General features: G+C 42.5%; 1 protein-coding gene across 1 annotated transcript; it reads right to left on the bottom strand.

Annotated features, from left to right (window-relative positions):
• Positions 1-5005: 5005 nt before the first annotated feature.
• Positions 5006-25498, bottom strand: LOC311057446 (E3 ubiquitin/ISG15 ligase TRIM25-like). Its single transcript, XM_084074403.1, has 9 exons — positions 25042-25498; positions 23357-23749; positions 21656-21751; positions 18755-18835; positions 17186-17338; positions 14504-14663; positions 13418-13456; positions 10457-10537; positions 5006-8067 (listed from the first exon to the last, which is right to left on the bottom strand). The coding sequence occupies exons 1-9, from the start codon at positions 25306-25308 to the stop codon at positions 7514-7516; spliced, it is 1824 nt and encodes a 607-aa protein (XP_083930529.1). The 5' UTR covers positions 25309-25498; the 3' UTR covers positions 5006-7513.
• Positions 25499-27376: the final 1878 nt, after the last annotated feature.

Here is a 27376-nt window from a genome sequence, read left to right on the forward strand (position 1 = left end):
TTTTGTGTCAAACACTGTCGCCATGGTTACGGGGCTGCCCAGCTATGGGACGAACTGCCTCCCGGGTTGCCAGATCATGTGCGCATATCCCCCCACGGATGCGTCGACCGGGTATGGTCTAGTATAAATAACCAGCATAACCAAACATAACCATAATAATTACAATAACCCATTAGCGATAGCAATAAACCAATTCATGGCTCAGGACTACAATGTATGTCCATTTACCAAAACAAGCCATATATTTGATAATAATAATGTTATATTTAAAGCACGTCTACTAGCAGATCTTATACCAGATCTGCAAGCTGGTAGAGCTTGTAATTCTGCTATTTGCACTATTTTTTTTAAATGTTTCAAAATGTTTGGACATTTTTCAACAGAATAACTTACACGTATGGACACTGTTATTAACTGTGACAGGACTACCAGCATATTTAACCCGCTGTTCATCATCCTGGACTCGAGGTGATGTTGGTAGAGTTCTGCTGATGACAAAAATGGTACAGTTACAAATTACAATTACAATGTAGTCATATAGCAGACAGCTCTTACCCAGAGTGACTGTTAAGCAAAGTAATCACCTATATAGAATGTAGAGAGTGTAGTGTGTAGTGTGTCAGTAAACTAGGATATATCAGGTGAACAATGAACCTAGTATCTATTCAAATAACATGCTAATCTAAATGACATTCTTAATCACTGTGGTCAAGAAGAACAAACCTGAACTGGATGGTGTCTGAATCATCAATTGAACTCTTTGATTTGCCAAAGAAATGTTTCTTCAACCTACAGATAGATAGAATATTTAATTGGCATCATTTAAATTCAAACAATGCGATGTGACCTTTGAAATGGAAAGCGAGTAAAACATTCAACAACTGACAAAACAACAGTGCGAACACAAGAAAAGAAAAAAACTGAATATAAACAGTTAAAACAAGTATAACCAGTGGTGTAAAGTAACTAAGTACAGTTACTCAAGAACTGTACTTATTCAAAAATGTTATGTACTTTTACTTTACTGGAGTATTTGCAATGTTCTGTACTTTTACTTCTGCTCCTCTACATCTCAAAGGCAAATGTTGAACTTTTACTGCATTATAATTATTTGAAAACTTTAGTTACTAGTTAGTAGTTAGTTTCTAGATTTAGATTATTATTACAAAAAATACATTAACCACTTCAGGCCTATATACATTTTGGCCATAATATGCCAATCTACAAGCTCACAATGAGTCACGATGCGACGCATTGTGAGCTTGTAGATCAGCTATTTTAAAAAGATTTGTATACATTTGAAACGTGTGAAGTAGGACATTCTTCAAAATTAGTGCTTTGGGTACTTTAAGTACATTTTGATACAATACTTTCATACTTTTAAGTACATTTTGAATTCCTGACTTTTACTTACTTTACTTAGTATTTTCTACATTGCAGTATTGATACTTTTGCTTTAAGTAAAACATTTGAGTACTTTTTCCACCACTGATTATAACAAACACAAAACACCACTAACCTCCTCACGAGTGTTTTTCCTGTAATCCTCTGCTTGTGGATCTCCATGTTGAGCAATTGTTTGTCACTACTAGTTTGCACCAGTGAGAGCAGAGACTCATCTCTTAATCAGTGTTACTTTGCATGAAATGAAAAGAGTTTAAAATCCACTTTCAGGTGTTAATTGTCTGTAAGAGTGACCTCACTGACCTGCACGTTACAGGCGCGCTCTGATTGGTGGAGAGTGTCTGTAAACACGGAAGGTCCACCAATCAGCAGTGGTGGAAAAAAGTACTCACATTTTTAGTAAAAGTATCAAAAAGTAGTACATTTTTTTGTTGTTGGGAACAAGCAATCATGGCTGCAAAGAAGAATGTGTGGGCTGAACAGACCAGGTAATCATTTTTGTAATGTTACTGTAGAGTCTGGACACAATTAACATTTAAATTAACCTAAATTCAGGTGAACAAGTTAATTGGGTAGGCATGAAATCTAGCAAGTCAAGTCAGCCATTTAGATGTTATTAATTAAATGGATGTCTGTGTTTTCTGAATATCTGACACGCGCGTGTGCACACACACACACACACACACACACACACACACACACACACACACACACACACACACACACACACACACACACACACACACACACACACACACACACACACACACACACACACACACACACACACACACACACACACACACACACACACACACACACACACACACACACACACACACACACACAAACACACACACACACACCAAACTACCAAACTATCAATGGGGAGGTTGCTGGGGAGATAGTAGACAGCTAGGCGTGCATCTGAATAGGTCGACTGGTCTGACAACTCTTTGGATCTTTGGGCGTGTGCCACAAGATGTTGCAGATGTTCTACCAGTCTGTTATGGCCAGTGTTCTCTTCTTTGGAATTACGTGCTGGGGGGGGGGTCACAATAGAGCGGGTGATACTAGCAACCTAAACAGGCTGGTGAAGAAGCCGGGCTCGGTCGTGGGGGCCTCACTGGAGGGGGTGGAGGAGGTGTGTACAGCGAGGAAGCTGGACTCCATCAGGGCAAACCTCTCCCACCCCCTCCACCTGGATATAGTGGGGCATCTGAGCAGGACAGGAAAAAATAGATTCACCTATTCCCCGGATGAGACTTCCTTTGTGCCGATAGCCATGACACACGTTGGTCACTCTGCCAGCCAGGTTAATTGTCTTATAACTTGAAATAAAAGATGTACCAAGGACTCTGACTTCTATTGTCGATTTCAGCTGGATCCGACAGCTTACCATTGACTTCCTTCATGAAATGTAAGTTCAATATTTCCCCAAAAATATAAAACATGTGAAAAATGGGGGAGTTGCATCCTTGGCTTTCCAGCAATATGAACAAAAAAGTTGAGTTGATGTCGGACCCTCATGCCCCCCTCATGGAGTCTGTTTCTGCAGTTTGGTCAGAAACATGCACACCACTAGCCTGCTGGAGGTCATATTGTAGGGGTCTGGCAGTGCTCCTCCTGTTCCATGCACACAAAGGAGCAGATAACAGTCCTGCTTCTGTGTTTATTATGCCCTCCTACGGCCCTGTTCAGCTCTCTATCGGACGGTCTCCTGGTGTCTCCTCCATGAGACTGAGCTGAGAGACACAGTAAACCTGACTGGGCCACAGGTACCGCCTCATGCTACCAGTAGTAGTGACAAGGACACTAGCAGAACATAAAACTACAGAAGTATCAGTCAGGAAGGATGAAAAGAGTGTCCAACACATGCAAATTGTAAATCCATTCTCTTTTGGGGGGTTGTCTTACTTTTGTTGCTCCTTTGGACCTGTTGTCACTTTCATTTGCACCAAAGCATGTGAATGGATTCACTATCACTTTGTAGTTCCTAAGCAGACAGTTGATATGCCTCAAGTTTAACTGACCTGGTCTTGATATATGCCTACAGAACAAATTTAGATTAGAACCTTTTTGGAAACATTCATGGGTGTTAAACGAGTGCTCGTTTGCTCGAGGACACGTTTGCACCTCTACTGATTATCTGAGTATTCCAAAGCATGCATTTGGGGTTTATATAGCTGGTTGCTGATGATAAAATGTTCTCCTGATTATATTCTGCATTTCGCACTATTTAATCCAAGGGAGGGAGGTCAACTCTTATTGTTTTTTGTTGTCAGGTGTTTAGTGGTGTTTAGTGGATGCTGAGGTTATGGTGAAGCTCACTGAGGAAGTAAATGCAAATATCGGGAACAAAGTGAGCAACTCTATTCCTTTCGTTTCATTATAGTTTATTAATTTGTTTTGAGTATTTTAGTGTTTGTTGTGTATTATAGCAGCGATTCCCAAGCTGTGGCCCAGTGGGATATTGCAAGTGGGCGTCCAAATAAATGGCAAAACATAATAATAAAATTAAAGGTAGGGTAAGTGATTTTCTTGGGTTAAGATAAGTGTTAAATAGCTCTATATTCTTATAGTACTCATAGCTATAGAGTGTTTGTTCCAGAAAAGGTTGGATCACACAGTGGTATGTTATTTTAGTCATTTGATTGCATTGCATGCTGTGTCTATTACATGTTGTGTATTGAGTTAATGGTTAGTTATAAAGTATCTTAAATATATATCAACACACACTTGCTCTATTAGTGTTCGCTATACTTTCACCCTTTGACCTCGTGTCCGTTGCACTTAATGGCCAGGCTCCAGTGAATGCTGAGTTGGTGCGCTACCTCTTCAGGACAGCAAGGGGAGCCCTTCCTCGTTTAGCAGCAGGTCCTCAAGGCTCTCACAGGGAAATCCACTCCCCTGCAGCAGTGGGTAGGTCACAAGAATCTCCATATCGACAACACCCATACCATGGTGACTCCTGCTCAAACTGTCAAGAAGCTGAGAGAGAGAGATTCTGGACAGTCAGCTGTCCTTCAAGGCTCACTTGTTCCTGTAGGTTTGCACTTTACAGCATCTGGAGGATCAGACCCTTCCTCACCAAGGAGTCTGCCCACCTCCTTATCCAAGCTTCCATCATCTCCAATTTCAACTACTCCCTCCTTGCTGGTCTGCCAGCATTGATGATGGAGCGTGCAACTGATGAAGAATGCCACAGCACGCCTGGTCTTCATCCTCACAAAAAGGATGCGCTCATGCAACTGGCAACTACATGCAACAGACCTCCCTGCTTCCTTAACTTACTGTCAAACATGGCGGTCCTCATAAACAGTAATGTTGGACAGGCAGCATTACACCTCGCCTCATTTCAGGTTGAAATGTCTACCCTCGTTTGGATAAACAACAAATAGCACCTATGATAATCTATAAACAATCTATATTAGGCAGGCTACTACAGATACATTCATGACAACAAAGATGAATGACTAAATATGTACTGTATGTTAAAATTCTAGCACCTTCTCTGATAAAGCGATAACCTTATTTCGGGGTCAGGGTGTGTGGTCACTGGTTAATAACAAAACAATGCTTCAGACTGGCTTGTCAAACGTGTTGGTTCAATTTATTGGTAATGTACTTTAAATAATACACAGGTGCAACACACAGAACACATACCACTTTACAAAACAAGTATATAACCATGGATGAGAAGGTTTAAGAAAATGCTACGATTTAACTAAATGCTATGACCCAGCATGTCTGTAATGCAGTGCTGTCATGTCATGTGTGAAAATGCATTTTATGGCAAAGAAGTGCATCTCTTTACATGTTAATGAGCAACATGAAGAGGTCAGGCAAGCAAAATCTGGATTTTCAATGTCACTTCCCATTTTACATTCATCTTTCCCGACTATGCTGAAGCACTTGGTAAACTTTGCTTTGAAAAAAATGCTACATAAGCAATGCGTCCCGGTTTATCTGGGCGCTGGGGTAAAGTACCTGTCCACCACCGTGGCGTGGAGACAAGAGGTTCAATTCCTCCACGGTACCTTCGTTGGGCTGGGCGCTCCCAACGAACACACTTGGCCGTGATGGGGATGAGAAGCCGACAGGGGGAGGAGGAGGGCATTCTCTGTCACTGCCGTGCCTGCTCTAGCGACTCATACAGGTCGGGCGCCTGTTCATGAGGTATCAGAAATGGGAGGGATAAGTGTGTTCCTCCACATGCGTTATGCCCCCCCAGTGAAACTCCTCACCGTCCGCTGAAAAGAAGCAGCTGGCCGGTTCCGGCTGTGATTGACTAACACCCTCCCCAAGACCAAACAGTACGAGTTAGCAGTGACAGGGACTATACACATACTATAGTCCCTGTAATTGGCAACAACTAAAGTGGGGATAAATAAAAAAGTGAAAGATTAATATATTTCCTGCATCTACACACGACAGCATGCTATTTCACAGGGCTCAAAAACGTCTCATCGCTTTTTGACGTTTCAAGCTTGATTGGAAGTTTTCTCATCAGGCTAAAAAAGGCCTTTTACAGTGCTCGGTAACAAATAAACAATCTTCTGAATTAGCACCATCTCAAGAAAATGTTTTTGGTAAAGGCAATGGGGTATCAAAAACAAAACAAAACAAAACACTGTAACCCGAGAAACACGATTGCTCAAGTATGGCATTCATTGACATTTTTATCCAAGGTCATCGCTTACCAGGAAAGTTTACTTTCACTCGGTGTAAAAGTGAGGTTTCACCGCTCAAATGGCAATCATTACTTTAACGAGATGACTAACATACTATATGCAGCTGCAGCATACATTTTAAGTTTCTATTATCACTCATGGTGTTTTAGCAGATCCCAGTTTCTCCTGAAACTCTAGCGATACGTATTTGTGGCTTTTGCATATTCACAGATACTACATACTGTATTTATAAGGAGATGAGGCAAACAGAACTGTATTATTATAGTTATCAAGGAATAGTATGAAGCAGATTTTAACTGAACTGTGTCCTTTACAAAAGGTCATCCCATACGATAGAGAATAGATTAGGTCAGTGGTTCTCAACCTTTTCAGGCCGCGACTCCCAAAAATAATCATAATTTGAACTGGGAACCCCCCAACATATTTGAGCTGGGGACCCCCCAACATAATCATGTTTAAATGGGGACCCCCCACCCAGAAAAGCACTTGGAATTGTAGGAGTTGAGGCATTACATTTAGTCTGACATGGTTCCACAGATAAATATTGTGAAAATAGCCGATCTACAAGCTTGCGAGGCGTCGTGAGCTTGTAGATCTGCTATTTTCACAATGTTTGCATCTTTCTGGTCTTTTTTTTATTTATTTCCATCATCTGGGGACCCCCCAAAATCATGTGGCGACCCCCCTGGGGGTCCCGACGAACAGGTTGAGAACCACTGGATTAGGTCATAGGCTCTCTACTTCCATGTTCTCACAGCAACCTACTTTTGATGATGCTTCTAATTATGGATACCATAATCAATGCATCTTCATATCGAACAAACATTGTCATGAAGGCCCCCATGGATTGATTATTTCCTCTTCCGTGTTAAGACTCAGAATGGAGAATGCCCGTGCTACAATTTCTACACATAATAATATTCCATTTCAAAATCCTTCAATTTCACCAAATTAGTTTCTTGATTGGATCTAGCATGTATACTGAGCTGGGCAATATGACTGAAACTTGGGCCAAGTAACTTTTTGGGGCAAAATAATGTCAATCTCAGTTCCTTTCCAGACTTCACTGACCTCCTCCATAGGATCCCCGCCCACGGTGAAATGTTTGGAAATACAGCACTGTCAAGACACCAAAATATGTCTGTTTGTCCTATACTAAACGAGAAAGAGCACGATGACGAGGAGACAGATGAAAGGGAGACGAAGACAAAATATATATATAGAACATATACAGACATATTGACCTCACGCTGGGTACACCATTAGACAAAGGTTTGATTTCTGGTTGCAGTGCTTCTTTCTGACCTGTAACTTCTTGTGTAAAAAAAAACAAAAGGTGCAAAAGCTGAGCGGACCATCCGCTTCCCCCCGCCTCTAGTGGAAACCAGAGACGGTCTTGGGAGGGAGAGTCGGGGTTAAGGTGGGCTTCCGTTCCCCGCCTCCTGGGGGCAGATGAGCAGAGTGGAGTCCAGGTCCAAGCGGAACGCTGGGTAAAGAGGTTGGGAGAACGGGCAGCGGAACGTGTGCAGCAGCACCACCGTGTCCGACACGCCGTAGAAGGACAGCGCCCCCTTCTGCCGCTCCAGGAACACGCCGATCCTGGGACACAGCGGCGCCGCCACCGTGGTCTTGCGGTTGTCGTGCCAGGCGGCGTAGCCGGCGTGCGTGCACCTCAGCCGCCAGGAGTTCTCGTTGCGCCCCAGCAGACAGGGCTTGCCGCCCCCCTTGCGCCCGATGCCGCGGTAGGTGACGCCGATGTCCACCCAGCCCCCGCCCCGCCACTCCACCTCCCAGTAGCTGGCTCCTCCGAACTGGCCCTCCCGGCACAGGACCTGGGCCACCGAGTCGAAGCGCTGCGGGTGAGACGGGTACGACTGGGGCTCCTCGCCGCAGTGGGCCCCCTGGGGGCCCTCCAGCAGGACGAGGGTGGGGTGGGCCGTGTCTGGGTCGAGAGACAGGCGAGAGGAGACTGGGGGGGCAGAGAAAAGAAGATGCGGATGCGGTCAGATGGAGAGATATTACAGATAAGCTGAGATGCAGCTTACACAGGCATTGCGAGATAAATATGTAAAACTGAACAGGAGAAAGACAGAAGTGACTGAGAGAATTGGGGTCAGAATAGGAGAGCAAAATACTGGTTGAAATCAAACCAAAGCTGTGAACACTAATATGTTAGGCACGTTATAAAACATTAAAGTCACTGCTTTCTTGACTGTAATTTGGGAATGTTGCTTTTGTATTTGTTTAGATAAGAGCTTCATGCATGTCCTGTTTGTAATTGATAATTTTTTACTCTGTAGATATTTGTATAGCAAGGCCTAACCAGGGACTGGGGTCGCAAATTTAGCCTCAGCTATAAACCCTATGTACAATGCAACGGTTTCATCATGTTTTTATAACTTGATACATTGTTTTTTGTAAAGTCCCTGTCAAATAAACATATACATAAAAGTGGTGGAAAAGAAGTGGCCTAAAGCCAAGGGAGAGAAGCGCAGAAATCAAAAGAAAGGTAGAAAAACTAACAGAGTAAAATTTTGGCCATGGCTGCCTCTTACATTTGCAACAAATTGTCACAATTTACAACTGGTGCGCTCATATATTTTATATACTGACTTCTAAAACAGAGCATCCTGTATTCTGCTGTTCTCTGAATAAAGCAGAATGAGATGAGTCAACACATCAAGACAGCCCCCCCCCCCCCCTCCCCTGCCCTACACCGCCCACTAGCAGAGCACTGGAGAAACCACATCCATCAAATCACTTAAGCTTTTACCCAGCAGCAATACAAATCTATTTGTGGACTTTCAAACCAAAATCAATCAATTAAGCTCCTACTGAAGAACTGGCACAGACATGCCAAATCCCTTACAGGCAAGTTCAGTGAGCTTGATGGTTGACCGTGGGTTTTGAAAAGAAGCAAATGTGTAAAAATGAGATATCCTGCAGGTGATTAGACGCCACAGATTGTGTTATGGCTTTGATAAAGGTCTGACAACACTACGGCTTGACGGCACACACTTCTCTCTCAATGCCAAGCCACCAGTGGTGGAAAGTATCTAAGTACATGTACTCAAGTACATGTTTTACTTCTACTCCACTACATCTCAGAGGCAAATATTGTACTTTTACTCCACTACAATTATTTGAGAATTTGAGTTACTAGTTACTTTGCAGATTTAAATTATTATAAAACCTACATTAATCACTATAGCCCTATTTTATACATAGGATATTTGAAAATAGCCGATCTACAAGCTCACAACGTGTTGTGAGCTTGTGGATCTGCTATTTTCAAACTTTTGGTACTTTTACTTTTGGTACTTTAACTATCTCAGTGCCAATGAAATAAAAAGATATGTTCTCTAAACTGCCAGCAATTTTTTTTAAGTAAAAAAAAAGTGCTTAGGAAGCGAGATACAGCCTTTTTCAGTTATAAGTTAAACAAAGAGTGGAAGGAGCTGCGGTTCCAAGTTTGTTTTTTTTTAACTCAGGATTTTTCGTTCTGGCACTGAGGGCATTCAGAAAAAACTCGGGATAACTCGGGGCTTGGCACAGAGAGAGTTAAGTATATTTTGATGCCAATACTTTTGTACTTTTACCCAAGTAACATTTTACTTGTAACAGAGAATTTTTAAATTGTGCTATTGCTACTTTTACGTAAGTAAAATATCTGAGCACTTCTTCCACCACTGTAAGCCACTGACGATGTGGTGCTCAACTTCAAGACTTGTTCTCCATACTTTCTAAAACGTGGAATTCCAAATGTTCCAATACATTTCCATGTCTTCCCAAACTCATGACGTGAATTATGTCAATCTCTCTGCTATTGCTTCCCCACTAGCGACATCTAGACAGGCCGACGAGCGGCATTGTTGTGGCTGACATTGGGCCTCCAGTGGAAATATGACACACGCCGCCTTAATCTTGCTGTGACCTGTTGAATTATTGACACATAACACGGTTCCCTACTGTGCTCTCACCCTGTGAGCCTGTGCTTGCATCCGTTGGGAGTGGATGTCACACATCTGCCCCCCCCCCCCCCCCCCAAAAATGGGATCGGATGTCATAAGTACAGTATATGATTCCCCTATCGATCATTGATGAGGCTCATACAAAGAAAACAACCAACAACCGGCTTCTCAGGTGTCTCGTACACTAAAGGTATGGAGAAGAGAAAGGAATGGAGAGAGGGGGTATAGAAAGAGGGAGACAGAGGTGGAAAGACAAACAAAGAGACAACGAAAAAGAGAGAATGGCGTTGGGGGGGTTCAAAGGATGAAAGGATTCAGAGAGATGTGAAGGAATGGAAACAGGGTGTCGTCTTACAGGTGGGTGTTACTGTACTTTAATGTACTTACACCTGAGGAACATGGCTCTCATCCTCTGGTCAGCCGGCTGCAGAGACAGAGAGGAGAGAGAGAACGACGATGGCGACGATGCTACAAATGAGGATGACAGACGGAGAGAGAGAGAGAGAGAGAGAGAGAGAGACACTTCATAAATCATTACAACCACATTGTCCAGTTTAGTGTAATGCTATTATATATGTCTTCAATTACGCTTAATGATGGAAATAAGGTGGACATTTTTATTGGAACAGGTGTCTGTTGTATTTTGTTTATGCCTCTTGTTATTTAAGTTTCACACACACACACACACACACACACACACACACACGCACACACACACACACACACACACACACACACACAAAAGAGCAAGTGCAGATAATACATAAATATACAAACAACATCCAGTGCACATCCAGTATATCATAAGATGAGTAGACAAAAGTGGGTGAAATTCTTCATCGTACAAACTGCCACTGCAATGGTGACGGGAGCTTAATGTAGACCGTTCTCCTGCAAAAGGCTAAAACCCACAGCGGGGCACAAAATCGCATCGACCGCAATGCCAGCCCCGCTGCCACTGCCAACAAATCAAACAATGTCCGTGCAAGAGCCCGGTGCACCAACGAGCGAGACTGCAGCACTGGCTCCCCGTTCGTTACAGGATTCAGTTTAAGACTTTAATGTTTGTTTTTAAGTCTTTAAATGGGTTGGCACCATTGTACATGTCGGAGCTTCTACGTCCCAATAACTCTACCAGGGTCTTGAGGTCTACTGACCAGTCACTTCTTAACCCATTCAATCCGTGAACGCATCTGTCACTTTAGATTTCTTTGGCTATTCAAAAATAGTAGATATACAAGCTCATAGCGCTGTGAGCTTGCAGATCTGAAAGATCGTGAAAATGTGTGCAAATCTTTGAATATATTCTACAAATGTCTTCTAAATCCTAACACCCAAAATGATATGTATTTGCGCTATGAGCTTGTATATCTGCTATTTTTGAATAGCCAAATAAATCTAAAATGACACAGATGCGTTACCGGTCTTAAAGGGTTAAGGTCCCACCAACAAAGCTAAAGACCCGGGGAGATAGATCGTTTCCCGCCGTAGCACCCCCCAAACTGTGGAACGAGCTTCAACCCCACGTTAGAGCATCTCAAAGCCTGCCTGTGTTTAAAACACATTTGAAAACTCACTTGTACTCCTTGGCGTTCGAAAATTCAGACTGAGAGTTGCTGTTTTCCACTAGGCATTGTGTCTGATATGATGTCCTGTTTATTGTGTATTGTTTTGCTCTTGTATATTTTATAGGCCTGTCCCCGACTAAGGATTTCTATAGTCGACTCTGATTGGCCAAATGTTGCCTATAGCCGAATAATGCAACAAAAAAAAGAAGATATATATATATATATTACTTAAATCAGTCTGATTCGACTGTCAATCTCTCAGTCGAAACATGCAAAAAATATATTATGCAATAGAGGAACATTCCATTTGGGCTGAAGGGGTGCATAATATCTGACTTATATACTTGCTTGGTTTCTCCCAATAAATCATGATATATATCCTTATTTTTGGCAAACTATTAGTTAATTAATATAACAAATCAGGCAAATCTCTGTCAAATCTTTTTTTCATGATTCGACTAAAAGAACGGCAGTCGAATCAGACTCCCTCGATCGATTAGTCGACTATTCGAATAATCAAGGTCAGGCCTAATATTTTAATATTTCTTTGTTACTGAGTGTACTGCACTTTGGTTCAACACTGTTGTTTTAAATGTGATCTATAAATAAAGTGGATTGGATTGGACTAAGTATCTGTCACTACGGTTACTACTACAATCTACTGTTACAGCTACTGTTACTACTACTACTGCAGCCGTTACTACTACTGACTATTATTACAACTGCTACTACTGTTGCTAATACTGTTACTATTGTGACTCCTTACTAATATTACTACAAATTGATACTGCTACTATAATTTCAACAACTAATAATAATGATTGGAGCCCTTTTTCTTTAATATGGAACAGGGTGCAGGGCAAGAACGACAACGTTTCGATGTTAGATGACATCTTTGTCGGGTCATGACCCTCCGATGATGTAATCTGACATTGAAACGTTGTCCGAGTTTCCTAAGTGCCTTCTTTATTCAGCTATATGTGTCTGATCATGAGATGCATCAGACCAGCCCGATCTAGGCGCGGTAGAACCTCCCTTTATTATTCCTAATAGCTATCCTATTTCTTTTTTTTTTTACAATAATTCCCCAAACCTCTGTCTGTCCCCAAATTCTCTTCTGCCCGGTTTTCCTCAGTGGCTGGAGCAATTGATCTGTATTTGCACACGGCCATTGACCATTGGCATGTGCACGGAACAGCGACGCCCGTTTCTCACTTTCCCAAAATGTAAGCTGTTAATTAGCGTTTTTATGTAAAATAATTTGGCCAATGGGAGCTATCGTTGGCATGCTTACAACCGTCGCCATGGTTACAACCCCCCAAGCTATGGGAGGAAGGGGTCTTCCTTGGGGCCAAAAAGGTTTGGGACTATTGCTGGACAGCAGAGCACATAACCCAAAGTCTGTTAATATAGACTAGTTATTATTATGATGATTATTATTATGATAATAACAGTGCACATTTATCAATCAAATGTATCTTTTTTATAGGCCAATAATGATGACATTAGAGGAGATTGGAAGTTAACAGGGGTGAACTGCATGAACTGGAGGTGTGCCAGAGTGTGTTGTACTGGACATCTCATTGTCCTCTTCAAGCTGAATAAATAATTGATGTTACTGTCCCGCTCGGTGTTAAATGCCATGTTAAGTCTGATAAACTGGGTCACCTGCTGCTGACAGTGTCACAACGGAGGGCCGTATCTACTGTACTCTGTGTGTGTGTGTGTGTGTGTGTGTGTGTGTGTGTGTGTGTGTGTGTGTTTTGTTTCATGTGCTTACCTTTTACGCACTCACCACCAGACACGTAGCTCTCGTTAACTGGGGAAGAAACGTAAAGAAACATCCTCATAAATCGTGAGAAATGGTGCCAGTGGAACTGTTGATTGGTTGTTGTGTGTGAGTGGTGAAGTGTGTGTGTGTGTGTGTGTGTGTGTGTGTGTGTGTGTGTGTGTGTGTGTGTGTGTGTGTGTGTGTGTGTGTGAATGTGTCATCTTGGCGTTAAGAGGCTTAGACAGTAAAATCCATCAGTGATAAATTAACTCTGAAAGTGTACGAATGCATAACTTAACACTGAAGATTGTAATGTGTAAAAATCACGTTGCAACCATAGACTGTATAAAATGAATGGACAGCGTTACGCCGCTAGACTCTACAGACCGTAAATGAAGCCGATTGTTTAGCTGTGTGCAATCCGCCATCTTTCAATACCGCGCCATATCGCGTCATATCCTGCAGAATGAAACCAGACCATTAATTGGTTGGGTAGCTTGTCAATCAAAAGCGGGGGGCGGGGAATGAATGCTATTAGTTGTGTAGCTTGTCAATCAAATCATCCCACCCCTCCCAGAGCATAACCTACGTTATTGTCAATTTTAAAATAAATGGGACCATAGTTTACCAAAAAGCATATCATGATGATTGAAAGGAGACTTTAAACTAGCGACTGGAAGCATATAGTATTTATGACAATTTGTATTAAGGTAAGAAAATCCAGTGTAAAGTTTGTCAAAAACCCATCCGCTTGCGTTAAAATTAATTATTTCTGACACCCGCAGGGGTAAAACAGCGAAACTAAAGCGACGCGTTGTGAGCTTGTAGATCGGCTATTTTTGGCAAAGACATTTAGAGAGTGAAAAAAAAGACTAACAAATGTTCTTTGCATGTGCGTTTTAGAGGGCTTTAGAGGGTTTAAGTGGTAGCGGATATGCAGCTCGGCAAAGGTGAATTGATCCCAGTGTATGACAGAGGACAATTTCAGGATAAATTAAAATCTCTGCGATACGATTGTTGTGAGCGTTTTTTTATCACGATAAACGATTATAACGATTACCGTCCCATCTCTAGTCTGTACTGTATGTTCCCTACCGGCACGACAGATCTTGTCCACTTCTTCCCTGCACACCTCGTCCATGCGGGCGCGCAGGTGGCACAGGGCTTTCCTGGCTGCACTGAAGGCCTCCGTCGACAGGCTCTGGGCTCTGGAGCGCCGACCGATGGTGAGAGGAACGCACAGCAGGGGGGCCGCCTGCGAGATTAAGAGGAGAGAGAAGGGGTCAGGGGTTCCCAAACATTTTGAGTCAAGACCCAAAGAGAAATTTGATGTCTCAAACATTATGAATCAACCACTTAATAAGCCTTATTTAATTGTGAAAATAGCCGATTTACAAGCTCACAGTTAGTGATGCGTTGTGAGCTTGCTTGTACATCTGCTGTTTTCACTATCCTATATTAAATTTGGCTTAAGGGAGGACGGGCGGATGGGCAGACAACGTTGTAACTCTCATGGCACCATGACTCAGTCATAACCATATAAGGAGTTCCCAACGCAGCTACGCCCCAATATGGAGTGTGTTGGCTAACCTCAATGTGTGGTCATGGCATCAGGCACAAAACAAATCAGTCAGCTCCATATATGGGCACAAAAGGGGGCATGCCCATATAAGGACTGACAGATAGAGATCTCCATAAATGAGCATAAAAGGGACAAAGACTGACAGATACAGAGATCTCTATATATCAGTCGGCGGTGCGACATAGGTGTGAGGGCTGCGTTTTTTTATTTATTTATTCTTTACTTTTTTTTAATTTATTTTTTTATTAGGAAACATTCATTAGGCTAATATTTAGCCTACTTGCGCCGCAAAAAGTCCAGAGTCGACCATTGTTTAGAAAACACAGGTCTAGATCCACACAACGTTACAGCTTCTAAAACTCCCTTCTTGCTTCCCCTCCATCATCACATCCTTAGATGCACTGTGGCAGGCTCAGGGTTTTTCCATTAGCCAATGCTGAGTCATGCCTCAGGCTCTTATTCTCCTCTCATCCTTCCTGGTCTCTCTATCCCAGAGCTAGGCCATATGACTTCAAATCAATATCACTATTATTTCAGACTTTTATCTCGATTACGATTAAAATGTAGGGTAAGTGATATACTTTTGTTAAAATAAGTGTTAAATATCTCTATATTCTGATAGTACTCATTGCTATAAAGTGTTTGTTCAGTAACAGGAGTCTCCAGGTCTCTCCGGCTCTTTATTAATCAGAAAATGCATTTTCAGGTTGGGATACCTATTTTTTCCAATCAGGAGAGAGAACTTGCACAGAATACAGATTAAACAAGTGTAATTGGAAGTGATGGCACAAAGAAATGATCAGACACAATTGGAACTGGAACAGTTTGCAACCAATCTGAAAATGTATTTTCTGTTTATCAAAGAGCTGGAAAGATGGGGAGACCCCTGTTACTGAACAAACACTCTACAGCAATAATTGCAATCAGAATATAGTGCTTTAACCTTTTAACAAAAAACATTTAGTTTTGACCAAAAAATATCGCTTACCCTACCTTTAATCTGAATTAATTTGAATATAGTGTTGATTTGTAAAGAAAAACAATAGTTTCTCAATAAGAAAGGTTTATATGAAGAAAAAAAGAATATAAGAACATAAATAACAAATGAGAAAAGTTTAACCTATTAACAGCCTCGTGGCTTCGCTCGGATGTGCGCATGCACGATGAACAGAATGAAATAAAATCGCGATCCTGCTTGTAATTTTGATTCACAGAATACATTTGAACTCGTATTGAAAATCGCCCTAGCCATTAATAGATATAAATACAGATATAAGTATGAAGTACATTCTATCAGCAGTACTATGTGCATATATTGTATATACTGAAGTGGATATATTCTGTATGTATAGACGGGTGCACATAACTGGGCACCCAAAATAAAAAATGCGCGGCACATCAGACGACGCGAGGCGCTTTTGCGTACCAACAGCTGGGACAGGAATTTCAAAGCTTTTATTTTTTAGCAAAAATAAAAAATAAAAGCCTGGAGATCGAGGCTAGGAATTTACTTCCTGAAGCCACACTCACACAATCATGCTAAAGCATGCGTCGGCGGTCGGCCCCGTGTACAGCCATTAGGAGCAGGGGGAGAGGACGCATGCTGCACGTGATTGTGATTGTGATTGTCGTGATTGTGATTGTGACTCCCATCGCCTTGCATCGCAGCAGCGGCTGTTAGAGGCACTCGTCACCGATGATGAACGCACCGTAATGGTGCAAAATATGCCGTGAACGTCCCAATCTGGCGGATAAAAGCAGCGCAGCACAGGGCACCAACCTTGGGGGCTTCACCAAACGGTGTGAGAAAAAGAAACGGCGAAAAAGTTTGACAAAACTGTCCGGTGGACACCGTGCTGAACCCCCCCCCCCCCCCCCTGTTGACAAAAAGGCACGGGACCATTTATTTGGTGCGCACCAAGTCACATCTCCAGGTGCTCTTCTGAGCACTAGACCTAAAAAGTTATGTGCACCCCTGTGTATAGACTATGAACAGCGGATATGACCTGGCGCTGATACAGTATGTGTACAGTGTCAGCCCTTTGGCCAAAGAAAGGCATTAAGAAGATTATAAAAACAAATTATAATTATCAATAATCATGATTAATAACCCTCATTACAGTATTAAGCAATAGCATTTTAGCTATTGCCATACAGCCTTACTCTCTTACGTCCGTTTCAGTTCTGCTCCTCACCTGCAAGAAGTGGGTGTTGTCCTCCGTCAGGAGGAGCTGACTGATCTCCTGGTCTCGTCTCCTCAGCTCCTCCAGATCCGTCTCCATCATCTCTATGTCCCTCTCGGTGCGCCCGACTACCGCACGCTCCTTGGCCTCCAGCTTGCCTCGCACCTGTGGTGGAAGGCAATAAACAGAGTCTCATGGATGCATGCTAAGTCAACTTGGAGCCAGGAATACACTGACGTAATGATTTGTTCAATAATCCACATACAACAATCCAATACAAGACACAGACACGGTCAAGTCTTAGCAGTGAGTGTCTGTCACTCACTAAAACAATAGTATTGAAAAAAAGTATATAGTAGTGGTCCCGCAGGTTGAACCGCAAGGCGGGTGGACGGGTCGAGATTTCAGACGACGGGTCAACGCGTGAAAAAAGTCTCTCTCTCTCTCACTCCCTCCCTCCCTCTCTCTACTCCTGGAATCATGAACTTGTGTTCAATGTGTTGCTTATTTGATCAATTATGCACATAGATCATCATTAGATGTCAATCTAATTGTTGGAAAAACAGCCCATAACACACTCTCTCTCTCTCTCTCTCCCTTCTACCCCCCCCCCCCCTCTCTCTCTCTCTCGCCCCCCCCCCCCCCCCTCTCTCTCTCTCTCCCCCCCCCCCTCTCTCTCTCTCTCTCGAAAGCGTTTGGATGGACGGACTTGAATTTACGACCGTAGTCTAAATGACCATAACAAACACCCACACTACTGTAAATGAAAAACTGGAGCCAAAATAAGGACATTCAAAGAACCAAAACTGTAATTAATCACAACCAACTCTGATGCACACATTTACAGGAAAAAGGTCTGCACTGAGCTATTAGGTGCTTATCGTCTTTGCTACAAATGCATGTCATGTCATGTCCAACCTTCTTTATTCTTTATTAGGATCCCAAATAACTTCCACTGTCGCAGTCGCTAATCTAAGGGAGTCAGTAATAAGGCAACACAAGGCAGTAGGGGGTCAGTAATATGGCTGCATAAGGCAGTAGGAACTAGGGAGTCAGTAATAAGGCAGCATAAGGCATTAGGGAGTCAGTAAATACGGGAGTATAAGCCATTAGTGAGTCAGTATTCTCAGTAATAGGGGAGCATAAGGCAGTAGGCACCACTTACTACACACTGGGTGACATTTTTGGATTGCACTTGGTACAACATCAAATATTCTAATTTCAATCAACAAAAGCAGAACTGACTCATGCAAAAACATGCAAGGATTTTGATATAAGATGCAAACTATGCTGTGACTAAATCATTTCGTTTTTTTTCCATAATCATAGACAAGAGGGATGGCGCATCTGAGCTCTCATTGTCCGATTTTGGGGACGAAGTTACTTAGCCTGCTGGCAGCTTGCACAAGACATTTTACACTGGTGTGTAGTCAATACTTTGCAAGATTAGCCATGGCGTGGACACACAGACTGAAGCACACACACAGCGGTGAAAACATAATTTCCCCCTGCCTTTGGCCTGGCGGAGATAATAACGTGCATCAATGCAAAGAAAGGCACCAAGTTCAGTGACACACTGACCTCTGCCTTGGTCTTGTCCAGCCGGAGGGCCAGTTCAGCAAACAAAGCCTCACTGTCCTCCAGCACAGTAGAGGCCGACACCTGGAACATGGAGAGAAAGAATGACGTGTCAGTGCTGTTCCATTGATTGATCCCAAAAGAGCTTATATCACAGCTGAGTATTAGATTCTTGTCCGGTTGGTTAGTGTTATGGCATTTACCAATACAGTACAACTGCGTACCGGTGACATCATAATGCCAAATGAGATGTACCTCGCAACTGTTATAATGACTGACAGGTGGGACATGATTGATTTTTTTTAAAGACTTTTTATTTTTGGCATTTTTGTTATGCCTTTATTGATAGGACAGTAGGCTGACAGGAAATGGGGAGAGAGATGGGGAGTGACATGCAGCAACACGCTGTCAGGCTGGATTACCAGCCTAGGTGCCCAGGCGGTTACGCCAACCGTCCGGGGCCCACATTTTCGCAGGTTTACATGGACTGTGATTACAAACCCCCAGCTGCAGATCAAGGGTGGGATTGCGGACAGGGTCTCTCCATGGAGCATGACTGTGGATTGCTACCATTATATATATTAACTTAACATTCTATTATACCATTACTATATAACATATTGTTATACTATACTACATTATATCATTATATACCATCTTACACTATTATATTTATTATTATTGTTATTGCTACTACTTGTATATGCGTGTATCTCCCTCTCTGCCTCTCCTCTCTGTCCGTCCACCCTAGAGCCTGGGTCTGCCAGTTTCTTCCAGTTAAGGGGGAGTTTTTCGTAGCCACTGTCGCAGAAATTGCTTGTTCAGGGTGGGACAACGTTGGGTCCCTGCTCCATTATGTAAAATGTCTTGAGACATTCTTGTTGTGATGTGGCACTTTAATAAAATTGAATTGAATTGAATAGACATGGAAGCAGTGGGACAGACTGTGGAAGAGGGGAGCTCAGCAGCACGACATACTACTGTGTGTAGAGCAGTGGTTCTCAACCAGTGGTCCGGGTACCACCAGTGGTCCTTGGGGGGGGGGTACCAGGGGGTCCCCAGCAAAAGTTGTTAATACATTTTCACCCCTTTATCCATATCGCTTACGTTGGCTATTCAAAAATAGCAGATATACAAGCTCACAGGCGTCACTTTGTGCCACGCTGCGAGCTTGTATACAGTATCAGCTATTTCTTTACATTTTCAAAAACTCTTGAAAGTGTTTGAATTTTTTTTTTAACATAAATCTTCTCTTCTGGGGGTTCCTGGCACCAAACATTTTGGCGGTCTGCGGCCAAATGTTTACCAATTTAGGGGTCCTTGGCATGAAAAAGGTTGAAAACCACTGGTGTACAGTGTGTTATTATAAAATTACAAGTTTTGGGTCAGAGAGGCTAAACTTCATCAAACGGTGGTCCGTGGCTCAAATGCCGAGTAAATAATGGACCTTGATATGAAAAGGGTTGAAAACCACTGCGGTTAGACAATGGAGCATTGCGTCAGCAGTGTGCCAAACAGAGGAGACAGCTAAGCCATGAGGAACTGGTAAAGTACTCCCATACAGATACTTTACATTTGTGTTCGGGAAATGCCAAGCTATTGTGTTTGTGTACAATCAGATGCTACAGTAGGAGTTAAAGGCACCTACACACTGTACAACTTTTTTTTCTCGGTTGTAGCTTATACAGGTTTGCATGAAAATTCATAATGCCAGAAGACCGTTAACATTAAAATGACAGCCACGAATAATAGCATTAAACCTGGGTAATGGATTGACATGGAACAGTACTTAGTCAATATTATTTGTGTTACACTCACTCCAAAAAAGCATATGGAATTGACATTTTTAACCAAGTCAAATTGAGAGAGAGAGAGAAATGACAGAGAAACCAGACCAACAGAGAGAGAATGACAGAGAGAGGAGAGAGTGAGAGAGAGAGAGAGAGAGAGAGAGAGAGAGAGAGAGAGAGAGAGAATGGCAGAGGAGAGGAGGGAAAGTCAGATGGAGATGGAGAAAAGAAAGTAGATCAATATGGGATATGGCAGAACAAAGGATCGAAAGCAATACTCAAATGTCATTTTAAATTAGATAGAAAGAGAGGCCTCAGGAAGCATTAAAATAACTTTTGGGATTGACTGTGTGTGTGTGTGTGTGTGTGTGTGTGTGTGTGTGTGTGTGTGTGTGTGTGTGTGTGTGTGTGTGTGTGTGTGTGTGTGTGTGTGTGTGTGTGTGTGTGTGTGTGTGTGTGTGTGTGTGTGTGTGTGTGTGTGTGTGTGTGTGTGTGTGTGTGTGTGTGTGTGTGTGTGTGTGTGTGTGTGTGTGTGTGTGTGTGTATGTGTGCGTGCGTCAATCCATCAATGAAAATTGCTGCAAATTCATGTACAAACCCTAACCCGGCTAACTTCACAGCTAAATTTCCATGGTAACAAAAGGTAGGATTGCTTAAATTTGCTTTCGTGAAACCGAGTCATGGATAAACTTATCCAGGGTTAACTGGCTAAACTAATCTGGCAAGATAATTCAGCTTTCATGGCTAATCCTGGATAAATTAAACCAGGATATCTGTTAAATCCAGGCTTAACCCTTAATTCTGCTTTCGTGAAACAGGCCCCCTGGCTGGCTTTCATACTTGGTGACTGATTATTAATACTACACTATCACTACTGGGACTAAAGCCAAGTTAGATTAAATTAAATTAACTGAATTTCCTCTGAAGCTATTATACTGTGTGTGTGTGTGTGTGTGTGTGTGTGTGTGTGTGTGTGTGTGTGTGTGTGTACACACACACACACACACACACACACACACACACACACACACGTGCGCGCGTGTTGTCAAGCAGAAGTGGGGATCCTTGGCAGCTGACAAGTGTGTGTGTGTGTGTGTGTGTGTGTGTGTCCTACTTTGAGCGACTCCAGGTTCTGTTGAAACTCCTCTAGCTCTCTCTCTCCAGTACGGATCCTTCCTTGAACTATTCTCTGAGATTCCTGGAGCTGGACCTGAAATAGACAGATATCACAGACAGTGTGCACGGGAAAGATGGTGGAGGGACAGAAAGAGAGAGGGATAAAGCAATAGAGAGAGAGAGAGAGAGAGAGAGAGAATAAGAGGGAGACTGTTTTAATGTCCAAAAAAGTACAGCCACAACCCGAATAGAATAGTTTTATTTGAAGGATTAACATTAATTAAACTAAAGCTATACACTATACCAGGCTTACGTAGGTCATCAGAGACCGTGTGGAAGTAATTTTCTGAATGCAACAATAACTTTATCAATATTAATGAGGACCCGCTGTGTGCGTGTGCGTGTGTGTGTGTGTGTGTGTGTGTGTGTGTGTGTGTGTGTGTGTGTGTGTGAAGGAGCTAGCTAGGATTTCCACAGAACACTGCCCTCCCCCCTTTCCACAAACATTTCCACACAGGCTACTGTAAAATAAATAAATAAAAAATAAGTGTGTGTTTTTAATGAAGTACTAAGTAACAGGATACTTATATATATAGGCTATAAAAATGTAATAAATGTTTAAGTATGGGGCAAAATATGAGGTGTTAAATTAAAGACAATACTTGGTTCTGAATGTTGTAAGTGTTTTGGAACAGTGCCAAGTGCCAACATAGTTGTGTGTTAGATAAAGCACCACCGAGGGGCCAAGGGGGACCTAAAGCTATCCTCTAAATGACATCATTATCTGTTCTCGTCTATTTCAAGTTCAACGTGTGTGAAGAAGAGAGTTAAAGAATAGAAAGACAAGTGTCTTCAAGACACTAAGCAACCTTTGTCATTGAATATTGGAGCATATGAATAAAAATGTAATTTCTGTTTGGCTTTCAGGCTTTGAAGTTACACAGGTCAGATATGACATAAATATACAAAGAAATGACTGGCATATTTAATAACTTTATACTTTATACTATACATTATTAAAGGGATAGTTCACCCCCAAAATGAACTAAACAATATCCATGAATTCAAGTCTCCATGGGGTGATTAATCGATAGGGAGAACTATCCCTTTAATAGTGGACATAACTAATACAAGCTCGCAAATCGCAATGCGTCGTGAGCTTGTAGATCTGCTATTTTCACTACTTTTTGAAAATGTTTGAAACTATGTTATGAACATTTTTCACCATGGAAACGATTATGACTTTTTTTCCCCGATTATCTCAAATAATTGCGATTAGACGATTATTATGTATTAACCCATTAAGACCAGGAGAAGCATCAGTGTCATTTTTTCATTTGAGCTAAAAAGTATTATTTTACACTTTAGCTATTAAAAAATAGCAGATATACAAGCTGGTAGATCTGCTATTTTTGAGGAATTGTGAAAATGTATTCAAATCTTTGAATATATATTTTTTAAAGCAAACATTTGTGACTCAAATGTTTGCTTCTGGGGGGTTCCCTGGAACAAAATATTTTGAGATGGGTGTCCGTGGCCAAGTACATATACATTTTGGGGTCCTTGACAAGAAAACGTTTGAGAACCACTGACATAGTAACATACGTTTTTTTTCCAAAAAAACTGTTAGGATTTAGAAGACACTTTGTAGAATCGGCCGCAGGTCTTAATGTATTAATTGTGACAGCCAGGCCTCTACCTGTCTCCTGGTCCTCTGGGTGTCCACGGTGTGCAGGTCCTCCAGGTCGGACTCGCACAGCAGACAGTCGCCGCTCCACTGCTCCGCCGCCGCCTCCCCCTCGCAGCAGCCTGCGCCGCCGGCGGGCTCCGGCTCCACGGGCTCCAGGCCCAGGCGGTGCTGCGCACACAGCCGCTCCGCCAGACACTCCACCGCCGGCGCCACCAGCTTGTGCCGCCGCAGCGTGCTCACGTCCCGGTGCGGCAGGGCGTGCAGCTCGCAGAACGAGGCCAGGCACACCAGACACGACTTGACCGCCTTCAGCTTGCTCTCCACGGGGCAGAAGTCGCAGGGCACGTCGCCCACGCCGCCCAGGTAGAGCTCGGGCGGCGAGGCGGACGAGGGGACCATCATCTAGGGATGGGACAATAATCGTTAGTATCGTTTATCGTGATTAAAAACTGCTCACAATTATCGTATCGCGGATACGTCATACATTAGTTAGTTTGCATTAGCCACAAGCAACTCTTAGATCCTATTTCTAATACCTGGAATCTAGAGTTGCAATACCAACCCTTGACATACATCCAAACAGAAAAGTCCTATCTGATTGTATTAAACAACGTTAAACTCGCCAACATTGCAGCTGTACGGAAAGCTTGAATTATCCTCTTTCTATCTGCAAAGTTTTTGTTTCATAAGAATCCACCATAGACATGATATGAGCTACAGTCGCTCAATCAATTCCGCACAGGTGATTATTTCTCTAAGTGTTGGGGTTTGGAAGTGCTCGTTGGAAATCTCTCAACGGTCCTGCGTACCACCTGTTTCTAAACGTCACATAATGCAGGAGGCAGCAGGACGTTGCGTTATTGAAAAGGAGCGCTTCCAACCTCCAACACTCCAATAAAAAATAATCACCTGCACGGAATTTATTGACATAAAGTAGCTCATAACATGTCTATGGTGGAATTTTATGAAACAAAAGCTTTGCAGATAGAAAGAGGATAATTCATGCTGCCTGTACAGCTGCAATGTTAGTGACTTTTCTGTTTGTCAAGGGTTGGTATTGCAACTCTAGATTCCAGATATTCAAAATATAATCTAAGAGTTGCTTGCAGTTAAGTTTGCATTAGCTTTTGTTGAGCAAATTCAGTAGGCTACCACTTAAACCCTCTATACTTGATTGATTGAATACTTTATTAGAAGTTTGCAGAAAAAAACACACGCAAGTACAGTTCAATACAAGGTCAGCGAATAGGCATTAAAAAAACAAAACAAGAAAAGCCATAGGCTTGTTTCCATTGGGGTCCACAATGCATAGTGAAAAATTACTGTCAGAAGTGGGATTCGAACCCACGCCTCCAGGGGAGACTGCGACCTGAACGCAGCGCCTTAGACCGCTCGGCCATCCTGACTTATAGCGGTTGACAGATAAAAATGCCTTTAAATATCTACAAGCTCACAACACAACGGATTGTGAAAGCTTGTATCTGTTATTTTTGGCGAACGTCGTTCCCCCCAGAATATTCATGCTGGGTGTTCAAGTGGTTCACACAAGTTCTGTGCCATTTTAAAGTTTTAAGTAGGCTACATTTTGGATTATCACGATAATATCGTTAATCGCAATTATTTTTCCGACAACAATAATCGTGACGTGTAATTTTCATATCGTCCCATCCATCCCTAGTAGGGATTCCCTTTACCATCATCTCGTTGAGTTTGAGCTTGTCCACCACCTCCTGCAGCACGGTGTTCCTCCGCAGCACTGGCCTGGGGCTGAACGTCTCCCGGCACTGCGGGCAGCTCAGCGGCCGCTGCTGGCCCGGGTCGCCCGCCTGGTCCCAGTAGTCGTTGATGCAGCGCATGCAGTAGGTGTGACCGCACGGGATGGACACCGGGTCGTTGAGGATGTCCAGGCAGATGGGGCACCTGAACTGGCTCTCCGTCACCGAGATGTTCGCTTGGGCCATTGTTTTATAACGATTAAAAAGCCCTTATAAAACCAGTTCAGGTGGTTGGTTGTTTCTTTCTTTCTACCGCTGTCTCCGTTGTTGTAGCTCCCTGATGGAAAACCCCTCCCTGGCTGTCTGGTGCCTGTTGTTGCGACGTTGAACCGGAGGGTCTTACAGAAATACCCGTTCCTTCCTACAGGAATACCTTTTCTTTTCCTATATGTCATCCATCGCTAAAAAAAAGCGTGTCAAGTTATCGGGAATGACAGTATTACTTCCGGCCAATACATTTCAAAATAAAGCCCATTTAACTTGTCACCTGCTGGGTTTGTATGGAAACATCAAAATAAGGAATTACAAAAATAAATAAATAAGGAATTGCATGTGTCTGACTGACTCTTTCCTCCATGGTGTAAAGCCTGGCGACGCAACGTTAGTCTGACTCGGCATCTGCAATACATTTAACTAAAATATACTTTGCAAATGCTTATGTTTATTATGTGTGCCAAGCCTTTGTAAATGGATCGGATCATCATAGATGTATTTTATCGATTTTGACATTTGCATATCATCATAGATACGAAAGTAAAAGTCAGACTCGATAAAACACATCCATGGCATTGTCTGCTGGCGCCAAGGTTATCTCATTCATTCTGTTTTGTTGTTATATTTGTTGTAGATCGTGTTTACTTTTCCAAAATGCAACATATTTATTTTGAAGGTACAGACAGTTACACCGGAAATGGTGTTGTTCTTTGACATGCAGAATCAGAGATCGCAGCCTCTGCTGGGAATGAATGCACGTCACGTACAGTAGCTACGATGCCTGACGTAAACGTAACGGTCTACACAGATGACGCGAGCAACAGTTGTTTGGAAACGAAAACATTATTGATGTATTAAGAACTTCTTTGTTTGTGTTTGTTGTTTGTTGTTTGTGCTTGTATTGTATTGTATTGTATTGTATGTCATGGTTATTATAAATAAAGATGTGTGAAGAGAAAAAAACAACATTAAGTTACAGACCACACACACACACACACACACACACACACACACACACACACACACACACACACACACACACACATTCCATCATTCCATCATTGAATGGAAGGGAATCAAGGGCTCTATGCACAGCAGCCATATTATCACTTCCTTCACAGGTGTTACCCATGATACTAATGAAGGCTCTGTTCCATTTTAGTCTAGCACAGTGGTTTCCACGACCCCCATAACTCTGAGAGTGTACAAATGGAACCAAATGGACCCTTACGGTTCCATTTGGTTCCATTTGTACACTCTCAGAGTTACACACCTGTAAGGGGCAATTTGGAAGCCCATGAGGGTCCCTGGACCCCAACTGTAGACCCACTGGTGTAACAGAGTGTTTCCAGTGGGCCAACATGCACAATATCAGCACCCTGGCTCTGTTTGACCAGAATGGAACAGAGCCTTCATTAGTATCATTGGTAATACATGTGAATGTCTTCATAATATGGCTGCTGTGAATAGGGTCAACAGGCGTTGATATATAAGTTCATAAACCCATAGCATTTTCAAAACATGCAACAGAGGAGCTGATCACAGTGCTTTAAACAAACAGAGGTTGATGATATAACAATGAAACTCCATTAGTTTCTACTGTTGTTGTTTACAGTTTAATCTGAATACATGATTTTGCTTATTTTACAGTATGTACCCAATGAAAGTAAAGCTTTTCTTCTATCACAAGTTACATTTGTCATATTAGGTACAGTTTGAAATGGTCCATACTCAATGACTGTCTAAACATTATCTTTTACAATCTTTAACAACTAAACATGACTACAACAAACTACTGTAGTAGGCTATTAGGATGCAAGAGTACCATTGCATCCAAATACAGTACAATAGCGCCATCTACCATAAAATGCAGTAAATGTCCTCAAGGCCAGGGGACTTCAACGTTTTTCAGGTCAAGGACCCTGTAGCTGAGAGAGAGCTGAAGCAGAGAGAGGGACGCCCTCCTACCTAAAGGAACTCCTCAAACCCCCGAACTCCACCCGCTCCACCCGCTCACTCCGCTCAAGAAACTCAAACTCAC

The sequence above is a fragment of the Gymnoscopelus microlampas genome (genome assembly GCF_963454915.1).
Source record: "Gymnoscopelus microlampas genome assembly, chromosome: 2".
In the NCBI taxonomy this organism is placed as follows: Eukaryota; Metazoa; Chordata; class Actinopteri; order Myctophiformes; family Myctophidae; genus Gymnoscopelus; species Gymnoscopelus microlampas.